General features: G+C 39.8%; 1 protein-coding gene across 1 annotated transcript in view; it reads right to left on the reverse strand.

Annotated features, from left to right (window-relative positions):
- The window catches only part of dlgap2a (discs, large (Drosophila) homolog-associated protein 2a), a 142708-nt gene extending 117770 nt beyond the window's left edge, over positions 1-24938 (reverse strand). Inside the window, exon 1 of the mRNA XM_060821612.1 lies at positions 23922-24938. Coding sequence (XP_060677595.1) covers positions 23922-24923 — 1002 coding nt within the window. The 5' untranslated portion in view covers positions 24924-24938. The remainder of the gene's footprint in view (positions 1-23921) is intronic.
- Between the last annotated feature and the right edge of the window lie 449 nt (positions 24939-25387).

Raw genomic sequence — 25387 nt, forward strand, 5'->3', positions numbered from 1 at the left:
ATTCAACATCAGTTTGTGATAAATCATGTAACAAAATTACTATTCTATGGGTAATATCTGTGTCTTTGGATTCGGCCATTATTCGTGCATTGGAAGTTTTTTTCCATTTGAGTAGACAAGAACTTTTAAGGTAGCTCCAATTATTTCACAACCTGTAGTATTGTAAATGAGCAATGACTCATCAGGTGCACTTACTTAACCTAATCTTGGATTTAAATTAAGAGACTAAAACCGGGTAATTAGAGGGGATTTCAAAGTTAGGAACTGTATACATTTTACATTTTAAATATTAAATAATCTAATCTAATCTTCTAAAAAAACGAATCTCTAATTTATACTGATGATTTTTAAAATGTCTTAGTTACATGTTGAGTTTCCACCCTGAATTACAGATAATGATTATTTTATATATTGTTTTTAGTAATCAATTGTATTAGCCTGAATCACAAAATCAAAATTAATTGGCAGGGCCACTTGTTTTTATTCCTTTACACATTGTCAGGGACCTGTCTCATTGCCTCACGGTTAATTTAAAGCATGGCTGCATTAATTTGTTGTTAACTAAAGAATGGAAAGCTGTCCAGCTGAAGATATTCTGCATGTGATTGGGGATATATATAAAACTCCCAAAAGCTGGGGAGGTGACTGTGAATGAGCATATAAAAAAGATTGGGCATGAGAAAATGCATAAGGTCATGAAGGCAGAGGAAAATATAAACAAGGTTAAAGCAACAATACTGTAAAATAAAGAACTTAGATTGTACTACGAATCCTGAGCACACGTCTGGCATACCAACCTTTTCGAGAATGGGAATTTTGTTCCTAGATACCCATCTCCTGATTGTCCCCAGCCTTAATTTAACCCACCTACTTGTGACAAACCTTTCTTTCTTTTGAAAGTGAAGCATCCAGTCTTCATAGCCGATATCATGGGGATAAGTGGCCTGCAAGACCAAACTGGCCCAATTTGCTAAGTATGTCCAAGGGTTATACAGATGTAAATGCAGTGAAATTCTGGGAGTAACCTGAATACGAATGGCTTGTGTTACAATACTGAACAATGTGCTTATCTGTCTGACGGAAGTGACATACAATTGAACAATAATCAAGAAGCTCAATTACCTTTGTTTAACCCTATGCTTTTGCAATGTTTTCCACGTGGAATCACTGATATGATCCAGACCAACAGTACAAACTAATCCAGGAATTCCCAGTCACAAATGAGGTGAGTGGTGGTTTTCTATTGGGATGGCCAGAACTGGATTGAACCATGATGCAAGTTACTGGTAAAACAAATTACATCCAGCGCCCTTGCGATCCCAAATGCTATACGCCAGCCCTGATAGGATTGATTGGAATGAGGATACCTCATGATCACCGCTGGACAACCATTTCCTGAGGGGATCCTGAAATGGGGACAGGCAAGCCTCAGTATTTTATCTTTGAGACTGGCAACAAGACAACAAAACCCCCAGGGACAAATGCTTGGCCCTTGCTTTAACTGTTGAAATGTGGCCACTGGGGAGTGATATGTCTTTAACTTTACCTTGGAGCTGAATGGAAAATTGACATGCTTTCTTCCTAACAAAAGGAAAATCAACTAATATACATTGACTCTTCATTGCGCTTTTAGTACGGCCCACGATTTTGGAGCCTTTCGGGAACATTGCAGATTTAACCCCTGAGGCAGCGTTATAGTAATGCTGTTTTGTCCAATCAATCTGGCTATTATCAAGATGTTCAGCTTATGTCAAGGAAACTGATAGTATTTCTAAAGTAATGGGCAAGTAGATGTAGCTGCTAAGCAGGCAGCCTTACACCCCAAATTCCTGATCCCATTGGGTCCCCAGCCAAACCCGGTTAGACACAGTATAAGGATGGGAATGCCAGACCTGGGTAAGGTGCAGAAATCAAGGGGGAAGCCCCTGCTGAAGACCACAAATTATGGCCTCAAATAGGATACTCCCTCGATACTTAAACCAAAATATGGGTAACCCCTATTAGATTAGTTTGTGTTCTTTTTTGCTGCTGCCTATTTTGATTGATTATGTGTTTTTTTTTGTAAACACTTGGGCAAAGAGGAAATGGTTCATACTTAATTACAATGGACACTCCACGGCCTCCAACCTTGTTGGGAAGGTCCTCACCACCCCAACTAATGCTAAGGTCACCGAACGTTCCGCCTGGGTTCATCTATATCATTGCAAGTTCATCAGACAAGCCCCTTGCAAGGAGGGAGATGGTAAAGATCGAACTTGCCCTGTTATGTGGACATGCCATTGCCAGCATTGGTGCGATCCTAGGCAACCAGACACTGTACCAACTATACCAGGAAGATGTCCTTGTGTGCCAAGAGACTGAATGTTACCAAGAATGACTATTGCAATGGTCAACTGCATCAAAAAGATTGAACAATTAATTTACAGAACAAGTCTCAATGGTCTTTACCCTGTAAAGGTGTTGCATACCAGTTTGATTTCATTTGTACAATGGGCATTCCTGGTAAGCCTTGTCCCCTTTCAGATAGATTATGTAGTAAAAGAGATAAAGAGGGGACGTTATTCTTCACTAACAATTTATTTCTAGAAACCCATAATAAAATATTTGAAGAGGATGGAGATACAGACCCCTCCAGAGGGATCCCTTGGTTTTGAGATCAGTCAAAAGAATCAACGAAATGTGGTCTGTATGTAACAATGTCATTAGTTTAATAAAGTAAGGCAGCCTGACGCAATTCTGTCCAGCAATGCAGAGGTTAAAGCTTCTGTGCTCCGTGGTGAAATTGCACAATTACATTTGAACAGTAACATTTTTATATGTTTTTCAAGAATCAATACAGTCTTAATTATAAGAAAAGTCCAATCAACTGTAATATGGTGACATGATTGACAGCAGGCTAATCCAATGATATTCCCTGGGAAACTGTTCTTAATTATGTAAATCATCATCTTATGGTAGTGGTTTAAGGTTAGTTTGAATGGTCAATTAATGTGTGTCAGTATTCATTTTATGAAAAATCCATTGTTTGCATTATCTTCTATTTCAGCTAATTCAACAAAGCAGCAGTACAGGTTCACAAAGTCAAATCATAACCTGCAGCCATTTTGTTGTGTTATTGTAAATTGAAAAGCCATTTTGTTGTTAATAAAAACCTACATATATTTGTTGCTTCTGACAACTGCCTAAGTTCAAATTTTAAATCCTCACTATAAGACAGGAATATGAGATCAGCCATGGAATAGACAATAGACAATAGGTGCAGGAGTAGGCCATTCTGCCCTTTGAGCCTGCAACACCATTCAATATTATCATGGCTGATCACCCTTAATCAGTATCCTGTTCCTGCCTTATCTCCATAACCCTTGATTCCACTATCCTTGAGAGCTCTATCCAACTCTTTCATAAATGAATCCAGAGACTGGGCTTCCACTGCCCTCTGGGGCAGAGCATTCCACACAGCCACCACTCTCAGGGTGAAGAAGTTTCTCCTCATCTCTATCCTCAATGGCCTACCCCGTATTTTTAAGCTGTGTCCTCTGGTTCGGCACTCACCCATCAGCGGAAACATGTTTCCTGCCTCCAGAGTGTCCAATCCTTTAATAATCTTATATGTCTCAATCAGCTCCCCTCTCAGTCTTCTAAACTTAAGGGTATACAAGCTCAGTCGCTCCAATCTTTCAGCGTAAGGTAGTCCCGCCATTCCAGGAATTGACCTCGTGAACCTACGCTGCACTCCCTCAAAAGCCAGAATGTCTTTCCTCAAATTTGGAGACCAGAACTGCACACATTACTCCAGGTGTGGTCTCACCAGGGCCCTGTACAGCTGCAGAAGAACCTCTTTGCTTCTATACTCAATCCCTCTTGTTATGAAGGCCAGCATGCTATTAGCCTTCTTCACTACCTGCTGTACCTGCATGCTTACCTTCATTGACTGGTGTACAAGAACACCCAGATCTCTTTGTACTGCCCCTTTACCTAAATTGATTCCATTTAGGTAGTAATCTGCCTTCCTGTTCTTGCTACCAAGGTGGATAACCATACATTTATCCACATTAAACTTCATCTGCCATGCAATTGACCACTCACCTAACCTGTCCAGGTCACCCTGTAATCTCCTAACATCCTCCTCACATTTCACCCTGCCACCCAGCACCCAAATTTGCTAATGTTATTACTAATACCATCTTCTATATCATTAATATATATTGTAAAAAGCTGCGGTCCCAGCACTGGTCATTGCCTGCCATTCCGAAATGGAGCGTTTATCACTACTCTTTCCTGTCAGCCAACCAACTTTCAATACAAGTTAGTACTTTGCCCCCAATATCATACACCCTAATTTTGCTCACTAACCTCCTATGTGGGACTTTATCAAAAGCTTTCTGAAAGTCCAGGTACACTACATCTACTGGATCTCCCTCGTCCATCTTCAGAGTTACATCCTCAAAAAATTCCAGAAGATTAGTAAAGCATGATTTCCCCTTCATAAATCCATGCAGACTCTGACCTATCCTGTTACTACAATCCAGGTGTGTCGTAATTTCATCCTTTATAATAGACTCCAGCATCTTTCCCACCACTGAGGTCAGACTAAATGGTCTATAATTTCCTGCTTTCTCTCTCCCACCTTTCTTAAAAAGTGGTACAACATTAGCCACCCTCCAATTTGCAGGAACTGATCCCAAATCCATCGAACTCTGGAAAATAATCACCAACGCATCCACGATTTCTCGAGCCACCTCCTTCCGTACCCTGGGATGTAGACCATCAGACCCCAAGGACTCATCAACTTTCAGATCTAACAGACTCTCCAATAACAATTCCTGGCAAATATAAATTCCCTCCAGTTCAGGTCCTTCAGCCACTGTTACCTCAGGGAGATTGCTTGTGTCTTTCCAGTGAACTCAGATCTGAAGTACCAATTCAATTCTTCTGCCATTTCTTTGTTCCCTGTAATATATTCCCCTGTTTCTGACTTCAAGGGCCCAATTTAAGTCTTAACCATTTTTTTTGCCTTTCACATACCTAAAAAAGCTTTCACTATGCTCCTTTATATTTTTGGCCAGTTTACCTTTGTACCTCATTTTTTTCTCTGCGTATTTCCTTCTTAGTAATCCTCTGTTGTTCTTTAAATGGATTTGATTGCCTGAATGTCTACTTCTGTTCCTGTATCTAAAGGTTTTTATATACATCCTGCTTAATAATCATCTTCCAATTCAGATCAAATGTAAGCCAACAGTATTGTTGATATATATTATTGATATTTAAAGACCATCAATAATACCCTGACTGGCATAAAATTCACTAAAGAGGAGGAAAACAACAAACTGCCATTTCTAGATGTCACAGTAGAGCTGACAGCCAATGGGGAATTTCAAACCATCGTCTACAGGAAAACAACACATATGAACCAAATATTGAACTACAGAAGCAGTCATCCCAACACCCACAAATGAAGCTGCATCAGAACATTATTTCAATGAGCCAACACACACTGCAGCACAGAGGAACTACGCAGAGCAGAGAAAAATCCCCTATACCGTGTATTCAAAAAGAATGGGTACCCAATGAACATAATCTGCCAATTTCTCAGCAACAAACCCAAACAAGCAGACAAACACATCCAGAAACCCTAGCCACTCTCCCCTACATTAAAGACATCTCAGAAGTGACTGCCAGACTACTCAGACCCCTTGGCATCATGGTAGTCCACAAACTCACCAACACACTAAAACAGCAGTTAATGAAAGACACTATACAGACAACAAGCAAAGCTAATGTCATTTACAAAATACCATGCAAGAACTGTGTGGTAGTCAGAGGGAAATGGGTCCTGGTGGGTTACTCTTCGGAGGGTCGGTGCGGACTTGTTGGACTGAAGGGCCTGTTTCCACACTGTAGGGAATCTAATCTATCTAATCTAAACTGTAACAAACACTACATTGGACAAACAGGCAGAAAACTAGCCACCAGGATAATATGAACATCAACTAGCTACAAAATGACATGATCTTCTCTCACTAGTATCCTTACATACAGATGAGGAAGGACACCACTTTGACTGGGACAACACATCCATCTTAGGACAAGTCAAACAGAATCATGCATGAGAATTCCTAGAAGCATGGCATTCCAACCAGAACTCTATCAACAAACACATTGAGTTAGACCCCATCTACGCTGAGAAAAAGAACAGGAAATGACATCACCATGGGAAATGACCTCACCAATCCAAAGAAACCAAAACATATAAATAGAAAGCAGAAATTATCAGGAGTGCTTCGTCTGGAGGCCCACTGAAGATGTTACCTAGTATCATGACGAAACGTCTGGAAATGAACCTTTCAGCTCAGCGAGCAAACCTATATCCAGAACCTCAACCTGAGTTACAAATCTCTTCAAAACCTACTATCTAAAATGTGGAATCTTGAACAAAAGACTTTTCTTTAGAGGTCAGCATGTTATTTCATAAAAATAAATATTTTTCAGTCCAGAGACTCCTAAAATGCAAATAAATATGCAAAGACATATCTGTTCAGGTACCCTTGAATGTGGATAGATTTTATTATTAGCCATTTTAATTTAACAACATTTCAAAAAATCTTTTAGTAAGTGGAAGTTATTTTATTTAAATAGTTGCCTACAAAAATTAATGCATGAACTTATAACAATTTGTACCTGTGCGATACAACTTTTATCTGACAGCTAACCATTCACTGTACAATACAGCACTGTTAAGTCAAAGGAAACTCCACAACTTCACTTAATGTTTATTTACTTTATCTTATAATGTTTATTTAAATAAGTCATGCACAATGTGTTTAACTTATAAAGAAGATTCACTCCGAGGAGAAATTAATTTTTAGATGATAGATGTTTTTAATTTTAAAATTTCAGAAACCATCATCTGGTCTTACAGATACACCTGAAAAATTATGAGAAAATGAACATTACTTTTAAAAGGCAGAATAGAAATGGACAGTGTAGCTTTAAAATGGGAGTCAAGTGACTTTCCTTTTGCCTGCACAAGTACATGAAACTGTCAAAGGCTTGTACTTGTCTAGAATATAAAGAGCCTTTTTGGCTATTCCATTAAAGCAAAATTAATAATACAACAGATGTCTCTTGTACTGTTAACAGTTCCAAGTGTCCACATGATTACAGAGATGGATGTATAACGACTACCCAGATTTAACTTTCAGATTGAAATTTCACAAAATGGTTGGAGAAAAGCCATCCTCTACTAAGGAGATACAAATGGTCAAGATTCAAACCCCATTGACATTGTGTGTTAACGTTGATGAATTTCAGAGATAAAATGCTTGCTTTATGAGGAAAGATTGAGCAGTTTAAGGCTATATTCAGTGATTAGAAGGATGACAGGAAATTTAATTCAGGTGTATGAGATACTAAAGAATTTGATAAAGTAAATGTAGAACAGATATTTCTTTTGTGAGGCATCCTGGAATGAGAGGTTGATATTTTAGGCTAAGGGATGGCAGAAATGAGGAGGAATTATTTCTATCAAATGTCATGAATCTGTGAAATTCACTAATCAACTGCAGTGCACATTGGGACACTGAATAAATTTGAGGAGGAGATAGGCAATACTTCTAATCAGAAATGATTTAAAAGGTTGTGGTGAGCAGACAGAAAAGTGGATTTGAGGCTAAAATGGGATCAGCCATTACCATATTAAATGGCAGAGCAAGCTTGAGGGGCTGAATTGCCTATTCCAGCTCCTAGTTCTTATTTTCTGATGTTAAGACATCACGGATCATTGTGTAAACAATGAAATGACTGATATTAGTCACCTGAAAGAAACCAGATGCAATTTAAAAAAAGAACATTTTATGAACACACATCTTGAGCAGGAGATCTTATCCTGGAGATAAAAGAGACTTAAAGTGAAGTAATTTCTCCAGATAAGGAAGAATCATACCAGAGATTGACTAAAAAGGCAGAGAAGTAATTCTAATCTTTTACCTGCAGATTTTCAAATTCAAGCCACACCATCATCATTATCATCACCATTATAGGAGCTCAACTGCATTCAACTGGAAAAAAAGTGTTATGAAAATGTTCTATATGGAATATTAAGTTGTAAATTTATTGGCTGGTCACATTGAATGCTTTGAAAAGAAAGGACGCTTTTGCTAAACAAAGGACACCAACTTGAAGTAGCTGTTAATTTATCTCTGTGAAGTCACATTCTATTCCATGAAGATAGAACATAGAGTTGGATTATTCAGGAGTTAATGATGGGGATATTACAACTTAATAAAATTAAGTGCCTAAAGAGAAGCTATGCAGGATATACATTGATCCTCTATATTTTCTGATACGTTACAAAGTTTGTGAATGGTGATATTGGGATCTGGATAGATGTTTTCTGTGAGCTGACAGAATGATTGTCTCTCTGCAACATTTCATCTATGTTATAAATCTTTTTTTTTAACTGAGAAAACTATACCTCAATGGCAAAGACTTGCCATGAGAAACTTGGATTTTCTATAAAAAAAGTGATTCCAAGAATATCAACCAAAACTGACAAATGACTGCATGGTGAGAACAGTGATCTTTTTTTGGATTTTATCTTTTTATCTATACCTGACCTAGCCAAGTATAACACCTGATACTCCATTAAGTTCTACTTTTATTTTTCTATGCTTGGGGAGTTTGTGTTTGGGCACGAAAATGGTAAGTAGATTGTGTTTGTACATTTTTAACAACGTTTTTTGAATCTGGATGGGTATTAGCAATAAAACCAATCCCTTAACTGGATACCTGGATGGCTTAATTCTTACAAAATTGCACCCAGTCAAGTACATACTGAATTGACAATTCAGCATCATTTAAAAATTTTAAAGTCTCTGCTGAAACCAACTAGAGAGTAGGATACAAAAAACACTATTCTATCCCTTCTCACCTGGTTATTACAGAAGACAAAAAACTGCTATTGTAAGGAATACACTCTTGTGAATTTCTCACAGACTTTTCCAACTCCATTTTCATCAGAGAATCAAAAGGGAAAACTGAGGTCTGCAATGTTTCCAACTTCAGTCTTGAAAAATTTGTGTAATTGTATAATTTTGGAATCTTTAGACATCTAAGTGCATATGTATGTGTGTCTAAAATGAATGAATAAGGGTGCATTTGTAATTACATTTCTGATAACGACAGAGACATTTTATTCTTCATTTTAACTTAAACATACAAAAAGACTCAGTTTTGTTTCCTTCTGTAAGAGTCACAGCTCTCAAGGGGTTAAAACAATTCTTTAAAATGCATTTTTACAGTTCGTTGTGAGGTTGAGTAAAGTGTAAAATAAATTCTACCATCTCTCCTGATCCATTACAACATATAAAAATCTAGGATGCACAGCCTAAAGAGCTTCTCTTTACATTTACTAAAATGTATTTCCGAATTTAGGCCGATGAGTTATTTGTTCTTTTCAGATTTATATTTTACTCCTTTCCTCAGCTGAAACCACTGATTGTGACTGGGAAGATATTTCTTCTTATAGCACAGTTACAATTTATTCAGCTTGTGCAGTAAGCCTTGACATTGACAGTCATTGGATATAATAGACAGTGAATATTATAATGAGGAAAATGAATATTAAGTGTTATTTTAGGGGATGAATAATATCAATTAAGTATAGATAATATAGACAGTGAGTCTTATTTCAGTAGATAGGCATTAAGTGTCATTTGAGGACATGAACAATATGAATTATGTGAGAGGATGGCCATCCTATTTGGCATGGTTCCATGCATACCCACTAACACTGAAGGTGTACCTTTGCATAGGAAGTATGGAAATTCTTCATCAGGCATCTCAATATCCTGATTCCACTGTCCATTATTTATAAACTGCAAGTCAGGATGATCGCAGCTACTGAAACACTTCAAAAACACCCAAAAGGCTTGATATAATCAAAGACTAAGCAGCCTGGCTGACACTTCTTCTGCCACTTTAAACATTTACTACCTTCACCACTGGCACATTCTCAACAATGTGTACCATCAACAAAATGCACTGCAGCAGCTCACAAAGACTCCTTTTCCAGCAATTTCCAAACATTTTTCTCCATCATCTAGAATAATAAGGGCAGCAGATGACTGGAAGAACACTTCCTTCAAATTCCTCTCCATGATACTTACTCTGCAGACCTGGAACAAAATTGGCATTCTTTCACTGGTGCTGGGTCAAACGTCTGGAATTTCATCCTTAAAAACACCGTGGGTGTATCTACATAACAGTGACTGCAGTGGATCATGAAGTTTACTCACTATTACCTGATCAAGAGAAATTATGGAATGGGAAATTATTGCTGCCTTTGTCAGTGATGTTAGATAATAAGAATGAATAGAATGTTTGTGACCTTTGTACAGTTTCTCTGCATGAACAGTTATACTGAAGGTCTGTTTCTGTACTGTACATCTCTATGATTCCAAGATGTACCATGTGTTTTATTAGTGCACACTGGGTTGAGAGAACAGACAATTTACTCAAACTACCCTTTCAATAGCTAAAAAAGTACTAAAGCCAGAGCAGTAACAGGTGAGAGTGGGAAAAAAAATGTGAAACATCAGAAAATCAAAGTTTATTTTGACACTGGTAAACCATTGCTAAAGTTGAGTATTGAACAGTCAGTCTGGGTACAAACATTCAATGCTGTTAACAAAAACCAGCCGAAGTGGGTCTTGGGAGTTGTATGGAGCAGCTGTCATTTCAATCATATGAGGTGAAAGTGATGATCAGATATACCACCATAATAGCAGGCACCTGTAGCCAACTATAGAAGCTGTTCCATGACTGCAGATGGCAGATCAGAAGGAGTGATCCATTGTTGTGGAGTGCTTTCCATTGCTTCAATAGGTGTATTTCTCCATCCAAGGTTTACCTTGTATAAATCTGTGTGGGATTAGCTCCATTTCTTTATGATTCCTTTTTACGATTTTCACCTCTATCTCAGCCTTTCCATTCGACTGGGAACACTGCGAAGGAAATATGTGGTGTAACTGAATTCTTCACTCATGAATGGAGTGCCATTGTGGCTCATGACAATGCCAAGAATGCTATAATGGTTGAAGTGTGTTTTTACACATAAGACTACCTCAGCGGTAGTCACTGACATCACCTGGTTCACCTCTCAGTAATCAGAATAGCTCCGTGTTAAGATCATCAGTTCCTCTGAGTGAGAGGTGATCTCATAGCTTCACCCATAGTCTGTCTGGCAAGTTGTGTGACAGCAGTAGATCTCGAGCTAGCTTAGCTTGGTATTCATTGCAAGCATTGCACTGGCAGATGTCACCCATGTTTGGCCAGTACAGTTTGTGACAGTGCAGTGCTTTCCTCAGACTTGACTTAGTTCCTTGGCAATCTGCATGGATGCTAATTAGCATCTCTTCTTGCAACTCCATTGGAATAATGGCTCCATTTGCTTTATTCAATAGACTGTCTGGGCTGTTAATTCATCTCTGTATGCCCAATATGACTTGACAGCAACAGATATGTCCTTGATGCTCACTGGCCATCCTTGTATCATTACATTTTGCAATATTTGGAGATTTATATCTCTGTTATATTCAGTGTCTTTGCTGACAGACTTCGAGAGCATGATGAATTGATGCTTCATGTTGAATCTGAAAGATTTCATAAGCTGTCATAGCATCTTCTAATTTCTTTATCATGAGGGCTGTTTTTGACAGCATGCCCACAATATGCACCTGCCTCCCTTATTTGTAGGGTCATAGAAGCCCTACAGTGTAGAAACAGGCCATTCGGTCTATCCAGTCCACAATGACCTTCTGAAGAGCAGCCCCTCCATCCCTGTAACCTTGCATTTCCCATGGTTAATCTACCTAGGCTGCAGGAGGAAACCAGAGGAAACCCACACAGACATGGGGAGAATATGCAAATTCCACACAGACCGTTGCCTGAGGGTGGAATCCAACCTGGGTCCCAGGCACTGTGAGGCAGCAGTGCTAACCACTGAGTCACCATGCCACTCCACAAGTATGTCACATCCAGATGATATCTCCCTAACCAAAATGATTGTCTTTGCAATTGCTTTGGAATAGATAGTGGCTTGAGGAAAATAGTTTGAAGTGATTTGTGGTTGAATCTAACTGTCTAAGTATATATCAAGGAAAATGTTGACAAGCAAAGATAACAATGTGGCACACTTTTTTCATCTGAGTATCGCATTGATCTATTTGTGCCAGTGTCCTGGATGCAACTACGATGAGGTGACCTTTTTGCATTAGGTTAAAAATCACACAACGCCAAGTTATAGCCCAACAGGTTTGTTTGGAAGCACTAGCTTTCGTAGCACTGCTCCTTCATCAGGTGCTTGTGGAGAATAAGATTATAAGGCACAGAATTTACAGAATCTTGCAGTTTTTCAGCAAAGTAAAATGTAATTCTGCAAGTACAAATTCACCCCACAAGCTTATATGTAAGTGCGTGTGTGTGTGTGTGTGTGTGGGGGGGGGGGGGGGGGGGGGGGAGATTATGAATGTCTGTGAGACAGTGTGTGTATGTGAGTGTAAAGGGGTATAAGTCTGCGAGAGGGTGTGTGTGGGATTGTATGTGTGAGCGTATGAGAGAGGGTCTGCGTGAGTTTTTGTGTCGGCGTCTGCCTGTGTGTGTCTGGCAATGGGGTCATTTGTTGTGTGACATGAATCCCAGGTCTCAGTTGAGGCCATCCTCATAGGTACCAAACTTGACTATCCGCCTCTGCTCGGCCACTTTTCATTGTTGCCTGTCCCAAAGTCCTCCTTGGAGGACGGTCACCTGAAGGTCCCTAATAACCGATCCCCCCCCCCGCCCCTGCCCCCACTCACACACACACTCATAAGCTCCCTTCTCCACACACACTCATAACCCCCCAACCCACCCAAACACACACACACACACACACACACACATAAGTTTGTGGGGTGAATTTATACTTGCAGAATTACATTTTACTTTGCTCAAAAATTGCATGAATCCATGTAAGATTCTGTAAATCCGTTCTTTGGATTAGAAACAGTCTGACCATGTGGCATCGACAGCTTCACAGGGAAGCTCACACCTTCAATATGTCATCTGGGCCAACTTGACACCAATTGTGAAAGTTCACTTGAGAATGTAACTTTTAAAAAAAGGTTTTGCAATTTACATATGAAAGAACTGAAACCAAAATGGTCATTCTAAAAGATGAGAGACTTAACAAACAATCCAGATCTTCTTCAATATATAATTTCACTTACATCACACTGTAAACTTTTGCTATGAATTCTGTGTCTTACAATCTTATCCCTCACAACCACCTGATGAAGGAGCAGCGCTCCGAAAGCTAGTGCTTCCAAATAAACCGGTTGGACTATAACCTGGTGTTGTGCGATTTTTAATTTTGTGCACCCCAGTTCAACACTGGCGACTCCAAAATCTTTGTTGCATTAGTGTTGCTCTGAGTTCTGTCGCACTGGCATCACATCACAGGGTGACTTCTCCATTTACATGGTAGTATTTCAGCACTAGTGTTACTGTCACGATGTATTTGATTCCAGTGGTTTCTGCTTCTTGTTCTGTGCGGCAGAACCACCCACAACCTGACTGTGAATTGGTTTAGTGATTCACACTCTGATGGCATATTGGGTGAGAATCTTGCCAAATAGTTGATGGATCCAACAAATTATTGCACTGCTTTTACAACTATTGGTCACTGCATTGCTGCTGCAGCTCTCAGCTTTTGAGATCTGGCAAAGACCTCCTGTTTCTGCATCCACAAACTAGCAAATTATTGACTAGGAATGGCAGATCACTAACTGTGTCTGGTTGTCTGCATTGATTTTGTCTCCACCTCCTGATGCTGCCTGGCTTGCTGTGTTCTTCCAAACCTCTGCTTGTCTATTTTTGATTTCTTCTGGAGCAGTGAAATGTCAAGAGGAAATGTACAACCATCTGTATGTCATGAATGGTGTCCAGAATGTAGTTAGAAAACAGCTGGTTTGAATCAGCTTCACTTGCCAGTAGCCATCCTTTGCACCCACGGTGGTGAAGAGTTTTGTTTTGGCAAGATTCCTCTGATGGTTGGCATGCAGTAGTGAGACCTCTTCAGGACTTTATTTACATTTTTTTTAATCAATGTAAATGCTCAGCTTTCCATTTGTTTCACAGCTACCATGCTGCTAATCCATTCTGTAGCAGTTATCACTTTCTTGATTATTATCTTCTTTTCCATCTCTTCTATTTTGTCTCTCAGGCTGGTCTTGAAGTAAGTTGGAGGTTTCCACAGCACATGCTAAACTAGCTTTGCATTCTCATCTATTTCAAAATGATATTTTCCTGGAAGACATCCTAATGCTTTTACTTACCTAAGGTGAGTTCCTTGGTCAATGGTTTAGTGTGCTACTACATTTTGTAAATCTTTTTCAGCAAATTAAGGATTCAGCTTTTTGCAGTGAGAACAGTGGCTTCCCCATAATAGACCTGCTTTTGTCTCTTTTGTATTTTATCTTCCATCCATTTTCAATCTGCCCTTTATCTATAATTGTTGTGCCCTGTGTACCTGGAGGATCATGGAATCATGACAGAATCCCTGTAAGTGCAGAGAGAGGCCATTCAGCCCACTCAGCACCCGACAAATACTCACCCACTCTTCCACCATATCCCCACAGTTGTCATGGCTAACTCACCTAGCCTGAATATCGCTGGACACTCTGAGATTATTTTAACCTGGCCAATCCACATAACCTACACATCTTTGGACTATGGAGAAAACCAGAACACCAGGTGGAAACCCATGCAGATACAGGAAAAATGTGCAAACTCCACACAGATAGTTACCCAAGGCTGGAATCAAATCTAGGTTCCTGGTGCTGAGAGGCAGCGCTATCAGCGTGCTATCCCAAAATATCTATTAGCATAATGCACCACCTGGTCAGTTCTGCCATAAATATGTCCGAGCGATTGATTCACAATTTTGCTATATTTTAATAGATCAGTTTCTCTTCTCTCAGTAAGTGTTCTTTCACTTTAGGATCCCTTATTCCTAATATGGATCTGTTTCTAGTTAGATTATCACTTAATAAATGATAAATTTACAAGTTTCTGCAGACTGAGTAAATGATATTAAATATTGATCTAAGAACTCTTCTTCACTTGTTCTCTGGTTTTGAATACATAGTATTCACATGTAAATGTTCACTTGGGGCTTAAAAAGTACCTTCAAAGCTTTGAAAAATTGTGCCATGTATTTTTTCGCTCTTCAGAGAGCTTTTGGGTGGAATATATTTTGAAACATTGTCTTCCCAACAGTGATAAAAAAGTAGCAACCTTTCTTTTCCAGTGGCAGTTCACAGCTCCGCAATTGAGCTTTTAACTTCAGTCAGAGCCTCTTCTGACATCATATTTCAAGTGCACAACACTCCAGTGTGTTCAACAGAAGGATTTTATTGAAGTGAATGTTGGGATTTCTGCCTATAAGGTGTGTGCCCCATGGTAACGATAACATGACCATAGCAGACTAGATTAGGCATTTTTACATTTAATGCATTTCAATCCAAAGAGAGAGGGTAAACACTGCGTGAGGATGGACAAAGTCTGCAATTTGAGAGTATCTTCTGAAAATGTCAGTGAATGTTATGAGAGAGAAAGAATATGTGTCATTTTCAAAGTTGTTCAGCGGTCTGCTTTTGTGAAACTGGACAATGAATAGGATAAGAGACAATAAAATATTTACGTCATTTGAGATGATGGACAATGAGTGTTACTTGAAGAGACGAATGCTATGAGTGGAATTTTACTGGGCCTCAAGTGGCAGGTACGGGAGCATAAGGACTGGAGAATGACCAAAATATGATAGGTCAGGTTTTCATATCATCCAATCCAGTTCAGGTTTTTCCAGAAGCGGGTTATCATTACAGTAGGAAAACTTCTGGATAGGGCAAAACTGAAGTACGTAAAAAAGACAGTTAGTGGTAATTTGATGGATACATTCCTCCCTTTTCAAAATTGCAAGAGTCCACCATTATGTCTGAAACCCAGCAGTTTGAAAAAGGCAAACGCTTGATGGGAAAATGTCTTCAGTGAAACGGTCATGCTGGTGAGGCTTTGATCAGTTACAGTGAAGAGCTCCAGCTGGGTGAGAAATTGTTGTTCTATTTATTTCTTCTCTTAGAGAGCGTTTTCACTGTTCTACAGGGGATTGCAAATTTCTTGGATGGCTTGTCACCTGTTGAACTCACTTTCAATGCTACTTTCAGTTTTGGCCAGTCTTCAGCATGACTTGGCAGCAGCCTATCCAGCTCCACCTGGTGAGGATCAAGGGTTGATGGGACTACAAGCTACTCCATCAGCAGCAGTAATACTCAGCAGTTCCAGTTGCCTTCTCCATGGGACACATTTCCCTTCACAGGATGTGAAGAATGGAAACTAAGATCCAGTGTGAAAGAGGAGAGATCTACTTGATAGACTGAATGAACTGCTTCTGTTCCTCTGTCTTTTGGTCTTAGGAAGAAGTTCAGCTCTCTAAACATAGAATAGTATGGCACAGTACTGCCCCTTCTGCCCTTGATGTTTGCTGACTTTTAATCCTACTTTAAGATCAAACTAGCTACATACCCTTCAATTTACTATCGTCCATGTGCCTAATCAAGATTCGCTTAAATGTCCCTAATGTATTTGACTCCACTACCACCGCTGGCAGTGCATTCCACTACTCTTTTTGTAAAGAACTAACCTCTAACATCTCCCCTAAACCTTCCTCTAATCACCATAATATTATGCTCCTTTGTGATAGCCATTTCTGCCCTGGGAAAAAGTCTCTGACTAAATACTCTATCTACGCCTCTCATCATCTTGTACACCTTTATCAAGTCACCTCTCATCCTTCTTCACTCCAATGAGAAAAGCCCTAGCTCCCTCAACCTGTCTTCATAAGACATGCCCCACACAGCATTCTGGTAAATCTCCTCTGCACCCTCTTTAAAGCTTCCATATCCTTCCTAGAATGAGGCGACCAGAACAGAATATTCCAAGTGTAGTCTAACCAGGGCTCGATAGAACTGCAGCATAACCTCGTGGCTCTTAAACTCAATTACCCTGGTAATGAAAGCCAACACACCATATACCTCTTAACAACCCTATCAACTTGGGTACAACTTTAAGGGGCAGGAAATTCGACGTTTCGGGCATAAGCCCTTCATCAGGATGAAACGTCGAATTTCCTGCTCCTTGGATGCTGCCTGACCTGCTGTGCTTTAACCAGCAACACATTTTCAGCTCTGATCTCCAGCATCTGCAGACCTCACTTTTTACTACGACTTTAAGGGATCTATGGACCTAGACCCCAAGATCCCTCTGCTCCTCCACACTGCTAAGAATTCTGCCTTTAACCCAGTATTGTGTATTGAAATTCAACTTTCCAAATAGAATCACTTCACACATTTCCAGGTTGAAATCCATCTGCAACTTATCAGCCCAGTTCTGCATTCAGTCAATGTCCCATTGCAACCTCCACATTACCCATCGCTCCACCAACCTTGTGTCATTGCCAGACTTACTAACCTACCCTTCCATTTCCTCATCCAAATCATTTATAAAAATCACAAAGAATATCAGAACAGATCCCAGTGGAAAAACACTGTCACCAAGCTCCAGGCTGAATACTTTACATCTACTATCACTTTCTGTCTTCTATGAACCAGCTATTTCTGTATTCAGCCAGCCAAACTTCCCTGCATCCCATGCCTCCATACTTTCTGAATAAGTCTACCATGGGGAAACTTATCAAATGCCTTGCTAAAATCCATGTGTACCACATCCACTACTCTCCTTCATCAATGTGTTTTGTCACAACCTCAAATGATTCAATAAGGCTGTGAGGCATGACCTGCCCCTCACAAAGCCATGCTGACTATCTCTAATCAAATTATGGTTTTCCAGATAATCATAAATCTTGTTTCTCAGAATCCTCTCCCATAATTTGCACACCACAGATGAAAGACTGATTGGTCTGTAATTCCCAAGATTATCCCTATTCCCTTTGTTGAACAAGAGAATAAAATTTTCAATCCTCCAATCAGCTGGCACTGCTCCAGTCAGCAGTGAGGATGCAAAGATCTTTTGCTTCTTGTAGCAACCTTGGGTATATCCCATCTGGCCCAGTGGACTTATCTATTGTAATGTTTTTCAAACATTTTAGTATGTCCTCCCTCTTAACATCAACCTATTCGAGCATATCAGCATGTTTCATGCTGTGCTAACAAACATCAAGGTTCCTCTCAGCTGTGAATACTGAAGCAAAGTATTCATTAAGGACTTCCCCTAACTCCTCCGACTCCAGGGACAATTTTACTGCAATATCACTGACCGGTTGTACCCTCACTCTGGCCATCTTCTTGTTCCTCAGATGAGTGTAGAATGCCTGAGGGTTTTCCTTAATTCTACCCGCTAAAGCTTTTTCATACCACCTTCTAGCTCTCCTAAATCCAGTCTTCAGTTCTTTCCTGGCCACCTGGTAACCTTCTAAAGCCCTGTGTTGGGGAGAATCTGCTATCGGGGTACCTACATTGGGGCTAGGGAGGGGAGCACCATTATTAAAGCAGACACTGTCAGATACCAGCTAAAACACAGCCATGTAAAGTAAACCCAGCCACTGCAGGACTGCCTGCCTGGGGCCACATTCCTGGGGGATTAGAACATGTCCGTCAGTTTCAGATCATCCTGCTACACTCTCATTGTTAATAAAGGAAACCGGTAACTATCGGATAGTGTAAATCGCACCGATACCACACTTGATTGATAAAGTACTTGCTAATGCCTCCACTGACGTCAAACTCATTCGGGTCCTATGTTAAATGATAATATCTGTATATTCAACTATGGAGAACTATTGTGAATGCCCAGACAGCCAGACGCATGGCAATGAGGAAACCCTTCCAACAATAAACTTTTAATTTACAAGATCGGAAACTGCTGAACCCAGGATGTCTTCGAGTAAAAAATGAGGTCTGCAGATGCTGGAGATCACAGCTGCAAATGTGTTGCTGGTCAAAGCACAGCAGGTTAGGCAGCATCTCAGGAATAGAGAATTCGACGTTTCGAGCATAAGCCCTTCATCAGGAATAAGTACCCAGGATGTCTACCCATTGTTCGGCACAGCAGGAGTGGGACAGGTATCTCGGGGCAGCCAATAGAGACACTAATCCCTTCACAGACAGGTGAACCGACCAATGAAAGAGCCGAACAAGGGGAACCTGACCGGGAACTCGAGGAAGCGCGAAGTATAACTGCACCAGATCCGAAGGAAGAGACAGAACACCTTCTCCAACGAATTTGCATGCTTTTAAATTCGTTGTATCGTGTACCAGTTTTGATTCTGTAATAAACGGTGTTTTTGCTCCAAACTCTAGCCGGTTTGATCTCTCCTTCCAACGAACACGTAGAGACGAGACCATTCAGTTTCCGTCTCAACACCTGCCTAATCCTTGCCTGCTCAACTTTAAGAAAGCTTCCTTCTTCTTCTTGGCTAGATGTTCCACATCCCTTGTCACGCAAAGTTCCTTCAACCTACCATCCCTTCCTTGCCTCAATGGGACATACCTATCCAGCGCTATCAGCAACTGCTAAACAACCTCCACATTTCTGTTATGCACTTCCCTGAGAACATCTGTTCCCATTTAGGTGCCTCAGTTTCTGCCCGATAGCATTGTAATCCCCCCTCCCTGAATTAAATACTTTCCCATACCGTCTGCTCCTATCCCGCTCCATGACTGTAGTAAAGGTCAGGGAGTTGCGATCACTATAACCGAAATGCGCTCTCACCGAGACATCTCATAGGACTGACCAGAAGTGCCTCTTGAAGGTCAGATTCTCGGAACAGATCATTGCTAACATCTGCAGCTTCTTGGGTAAAACCTTCCAGTGAATATGGTGGACAGCCATTGCCAGGGGCTAATAATGTGTATCACTACCGGATTATTTTTCCATGACCTCCCATCCTTGTCACTGCATCTTACCAAGTTGAGTACTCTCTTCCTCTTCACGATAATGAATCAAAGAGATTTGATTGCTAATGTATAGAGAATAGAATCACATCATTTGTGAAGGGTGACTGTAAGGTCTGGGTATGAGAATGTACTGGTTGTTCAGATGGGAATGTGAAGTATCTCGAGAGAAAGGAATGAGTGGAGCTCCATTGTATGTTAACTTGTGGAGTGCTATGCATGACAATGCATTTCAAGTAAGAGTTTGGATCGGGCACTTGAAAATGTTATGCTGCTCACTAGTCATAATCTCCTGATGCTCTGTCTCCCCTGGTCTTCCTCAGCCACCTGCATCTGCTCCTGCCTTGTTGAAGAGGTTATACTTTTGTTCCTGTCCTTCAGAGAGCCCACCTCACTATAAACCTTCAGCTCAAATTCCAATTATTGAGGTTTCAGTCTCAATAATTACAGTACTGCTGAGCTTTTCTAAAACATGCCAAATTCCCTTTAAATAGAATCCCTCCTCTGACAGAATAGATGTATCATTTCCACAGCCCACCCCCTCTAATTGTTCTGGGATACCAGTAGTAGGGTGTCAAGGTGGCTTTATCACTGACAGAGGCAGTAAATGTAGAGGGGCTAAAGAAGATGCCAAGGCTGAGGGGATGGCACTGTTGGTAAGGAGCCTACAAACCCCACTGTGGGTTTTGCAGGGCGATGGTAGAAATTATAGACAGGTACTAAGGATAATGATGTTGCCCTCTTCGCCCCATTGTCTCACTCTAAGCGAGGTTGTCAATGCAATACAGTAATCAGAAATATGAGCAGGGCTGATCAAAGGCATTGTTTGCATATGAATGGACATTCCAGTGGGAAATATAAAGCAGGTGTCTCAGTCCAATCAGCTCATGCTGACCATGATTCCAAACAAAACTCGTCCCATCTGCCCAGATCTCTCCAAATATTTCTTACTCATGTACTTATCCACATGTCTTTTAAATGTTGTAACTGTACCCCCATCGACACTTCCTCTGGAAATTTATTCCACATGAACCATTCTCTGTGTAAAAAGTTCCCCTTCATGTCTTTTTTGAATCTTTCTCCTCTCACCTAAAATATACTTCCTCTAGAGAAAAGACATCTGCTATTAACCTTAAGTATGACCTTTTAACCTCCTATGTTCCAGTGATAAAACATTCAGCCTATCCAGGTTCCTCTCCAATTTAGTAATATCTGTTATAGTTTAATAATAATAAGTTATGAGATGAGGCAAAATTTCTTCACTGAGGTGGTGATGAATTTTGGAATTCACCATTCCAGAGAAGTGTGGAAGCTCTGTCATTGAGTATATTCATAACTGAAATTGATAGACTTATAGATATTAAAGACATCAAGGGATATAGGGAGAGTGTGGGCATATGGCAATGAGGTGGGAAATCAGGCACGACTAAATTGAAAGGCACAGCAGACACAATGTGCCAAACAACCTATTCCTGCCCCAAGCTGAATGTTTCAAAGCATGGCAAAGACTGAGGGACAAAATCTAAAATCTTTCTTGTCTCTCGGGCTCAGACATTGTGTTCATATTAGATGAATCACCAGAGGTGCAAATGGAAGTAACACATTCCTGACACATGGCACAGCAAACAGCTGTGAAGCAGTATAATATAATATCTGAACTTGATGACAAGCATTGCAACTTAATCACCTAAATCAATCCCAATCTATATGGTAGAAACAATTGAAAATGCCAAATAAACAAGATAATTTTAGAAAGCTATTGTATTTTTGTTCTTTGAATTTATCTTTTACTTTGTTTGGGATTTTTACATATGCAACAGTTTGAAATATCTACGGTGGTTTTCTCTGCCTCATCTTCTTTCTCATGAATCTCCAAAATTACAAACTTATCAGTGCCTGCTTTGAATTGACCATGCAAATAAACAAAAAAAAACTTATGCCTTTTTAAAAGGAAGTTTGACTGATCCATGAGGATATTATAATGTTATGTAGTAACTTGCTTTGTAGTAAACAAGCTTGTATAAACAGCTGAACAGAGGTGGAATGCTCATTACTTGCTCAGTTGTATCCTACCAAATAAATGGATTTAACTTCAAGCTGTAAGAAACAGATGTTGGTCACAGTTTTGTGCCACCATTACTAAAGGGGGAAGAGAGTTCTTATGGATTATCTGATAAGTTGCAGGGTGTAGCATGAAGGTCCAAAATAGATGTAGATTCTCAATTTTTGACTACTTGTCATAAAATATCAGTTGACACTTGGATACTGAGGGAATGAAGAAATGTGATAACAGTGCAAGAAAGTGGAGCAGAAGTAGAAAATCTACCAGGATCCTGGTCAACGGTACAGTAGGCTCAAGCTTCATTAGCCTACTCTTGATTCTAATATTGAAAGTTCTTATATTTGCTCCTATTCATCTAGAGCCTTGTCAACACTTTCTCTAAGCCATCCCAAAGATACTATTCACAGTATTGCTACTGAAGTAACACTAATTCCATTAGAGATTTGTTAAAGTACTTGGTTGTTGAAACTGGAGACTTCTCAAGGTTAAACACCATGTTTTGTTTCAGGGAAAAAATAAAAGCTTAAGCATTCAAAGAAATAATGTTATGTGATGCTACATAACACAAGGGAACATATTCAGGGAGATTGGACCACTTTTGTAATTAGCTGATTTTTGTATTGGGACAGTCTGAGATTACTTTGGAGATTGGCTGTGATATTCAGTTACTAACCTATCTGATTCGAAAGACTACTGCCCAATTTTGTTCCTATGAACAATAAAGTAATCCTAGTTCAGCTTGATTAAAAATCAATAAATTGTTTGTCATCTGCAGATTTCAAATCACACAATCACCTAATCCTTATAAACCTTTGGACTTACACAATGTTCCTTGTTGTTCTCCAATCACCAATCATCTCTGCTTTGCTACGTCTACTGGAACACTGTTCCACAAGGTACAAATTGAAACGTTGCATCCTCATTCATATGTCATTCCAGCCTTGTAACCTACCCCAGCCTTACAATGCAGAACACCTCAGAAAGATTTTCCAATCTTAGACGTCCAGGGTTTCAAAAACTGACCTCTTCCCTTACAGTTATTGCTCTTCTCCTTCTGTTAATTCCTTTCGAATTTGACTCCCACTTCTCCATTTTTGGACTTGCAGCTGATGATTCACTTTGCAGGTCTCTTCCAACCTCCACTGCCACTGGTTTCTTTTTAAATGACATTTATTACAGAAGATGAATTCTTATCACTGCATAACTGGCATTTGTTTAATTATACTTCAAGAGTGATAGCCATCCATGACTCACGTTATTATACTTCAGGAAACATGCTGATTGAAGTCCAGCATTTGTGAGTAATAGGGCATCATTCAAGTACATATTTGTTACAAAATGATGATGTTACTTCATTGGTTGGAGAGAAGGGGTGGTAGTATACAGCTAAATCTTCTTATAGTTTAACAGAATTTGCTGTTTATTATGCAGATTGCTGCAAGTATCAACAGACAACTTCAAAATCCAATATTTTCCAATGTATCTTGTGTTAATCTGGGAATCTAATTTCTTACATGCGCTACCTTCAACGAACTGGTTAGTGTGTCAATGCAAGGTTCCTGTCTGTGTTCATAATGCAATTATTAATCTCTTTATATTACACGGTTTGACTTGTTTGTTACATGATATTAAAATTAAAAGTCACAGCATCTCAATATTGGTCACACAATGTATTATTGGAACTGAAATTTGCCAATAAAAATTCTCATTACATATAACATACTGCACTTCCAGTTCAGTAGTTATGTGATTTGGTGCAATAATTCTTAACTTCCACTATATTCAGTAAATTCCTATCAATAATATACAGAAATGACTTGTACTCCCAAATTAAAAGTAAGACTACCACTTACTTGTAGGTAATGACATGGCCTCAGAGATGATTTTATTTCCTGATGGACAAGAGGTTTCTCCAGATTAAGTGATGACTTCCGATAAGCTTCCTTGGCTTGGCTTACAGTGAGTGTGGACCAGGAGCTTCTTTTCATAAATTTCCCTTCAGGTGTCATGGGTAATCCTTCACAAGCAGAGCATTTAACATCGTTGTTGCTTTTTGAAGTCTTCAGAGTGAGATCACTGAAGGCCCCCTGAAGATTTTCTGGATAATACTGAGAAATATGGTCGATGTGATGTCTGCTCATCGCACTTGCCGTGCGGTAAGTGCTATCACTATCTAAGTTGTCATCTGAGCTCCACCAAGCCGACATTGAAGACTTATGCTTGGGCTCTGGCTTTCGTTCTTTGCTTTTACTCCTCTTGCCATGTTTGGGATGGTGGGAATGATGGTAATCATCTGAATGCCGACCGTCACCTTTGGTGCCATTCAGGTTTCCTTTCGAAGCCCCTTCTAAAGAGTGAGATTTAGTGAAAAGCTTTTGGACAGAATGTACAAGATGTCTTATTCTGCCAGGACTTTCACTTCGTTGCTCAGTGGCAGTGGACGTTCGTTGATACTGCAGTGTATGAAAGCCATCGCGGTGCAGAGGCAATTGTTTTTCAAACTGGTCCAGCAGATTAGCTGGAATACGATTAATTTTGCTGCCAGTGTGCGAGACACTGGTACAGTCATCCCTGGAATCGTAATGTGAGGTGTAGTGCATTCTTGGGAAGGTACTGCTGGACATGTGCTCCCCTACCATCATTGGAATCATACATTCAGAATGTATAGAACTTCTAGGTGAACAACGGTGATGGTCCATTTGGCAGCTGTCAGTTGGGCTGAGCAAGTACGACTGCCGAGAATCCAAGCCATGGTGCATATGTTCATGAGAATGCTCACAGTCATCAGTCATCAGGCCACAAGTGTGAGCTGAGCTGAGCTGGGGATGAGTACGGCTACTAGTTAATCCTTTCATGGTCCTTGATGAAGGAGAATATATGTCTTCATTGAAGTGCTGTGAAGGTGACCATGAAAACTGCTGGTCTGTCAACAAAAGACAACAAAAACCAAGTTATTATAAACAACATTAAAGGATTTGATGGTCTTGCATTTTTTAAACAGCAGTGGATGCAAATAAATCAATGCAACCTAAACAAAGCTATTGATTTAGTATCATACTTTAATAGAAATTAATGAATCTATATTCAGGATTTTATTTCAGCAGTTCATCAGTTAATTGAAGTATGGGGAGATAAGTCTCATCTATTTCAATAAAAATACTGTCCATACATAATAGACATTAAATGACTTGTTACCAAAAAATATTCAAGTGAACGTAACTCGCTAAATGCCAGCTCTCAAAATAGATGCATCTTTTGAATCACAAAAGTAGGAGTGAAGGTTCCATGTGACTATAATTTTAACTAAAACCTCAGCACA

Source organism: Hemiscyllium ocellatum, chromosome 3 (genome assembly GCF_020745735.1).
Source record: "Hemiscyllium ocellatum isolate sHemOce1 chromosome 3, sHemOce1.pat.X.cur, whole genome shotgun sequence".
NCBI classification, from domain to species: domain Eukaryota; kingdom Metazoa; phylum Chordata; class Chondrichthyes; order Orectolobiformes; family Hemiscylliidae; genus Hemiscyllium; species Hemiscyllium ocellatum.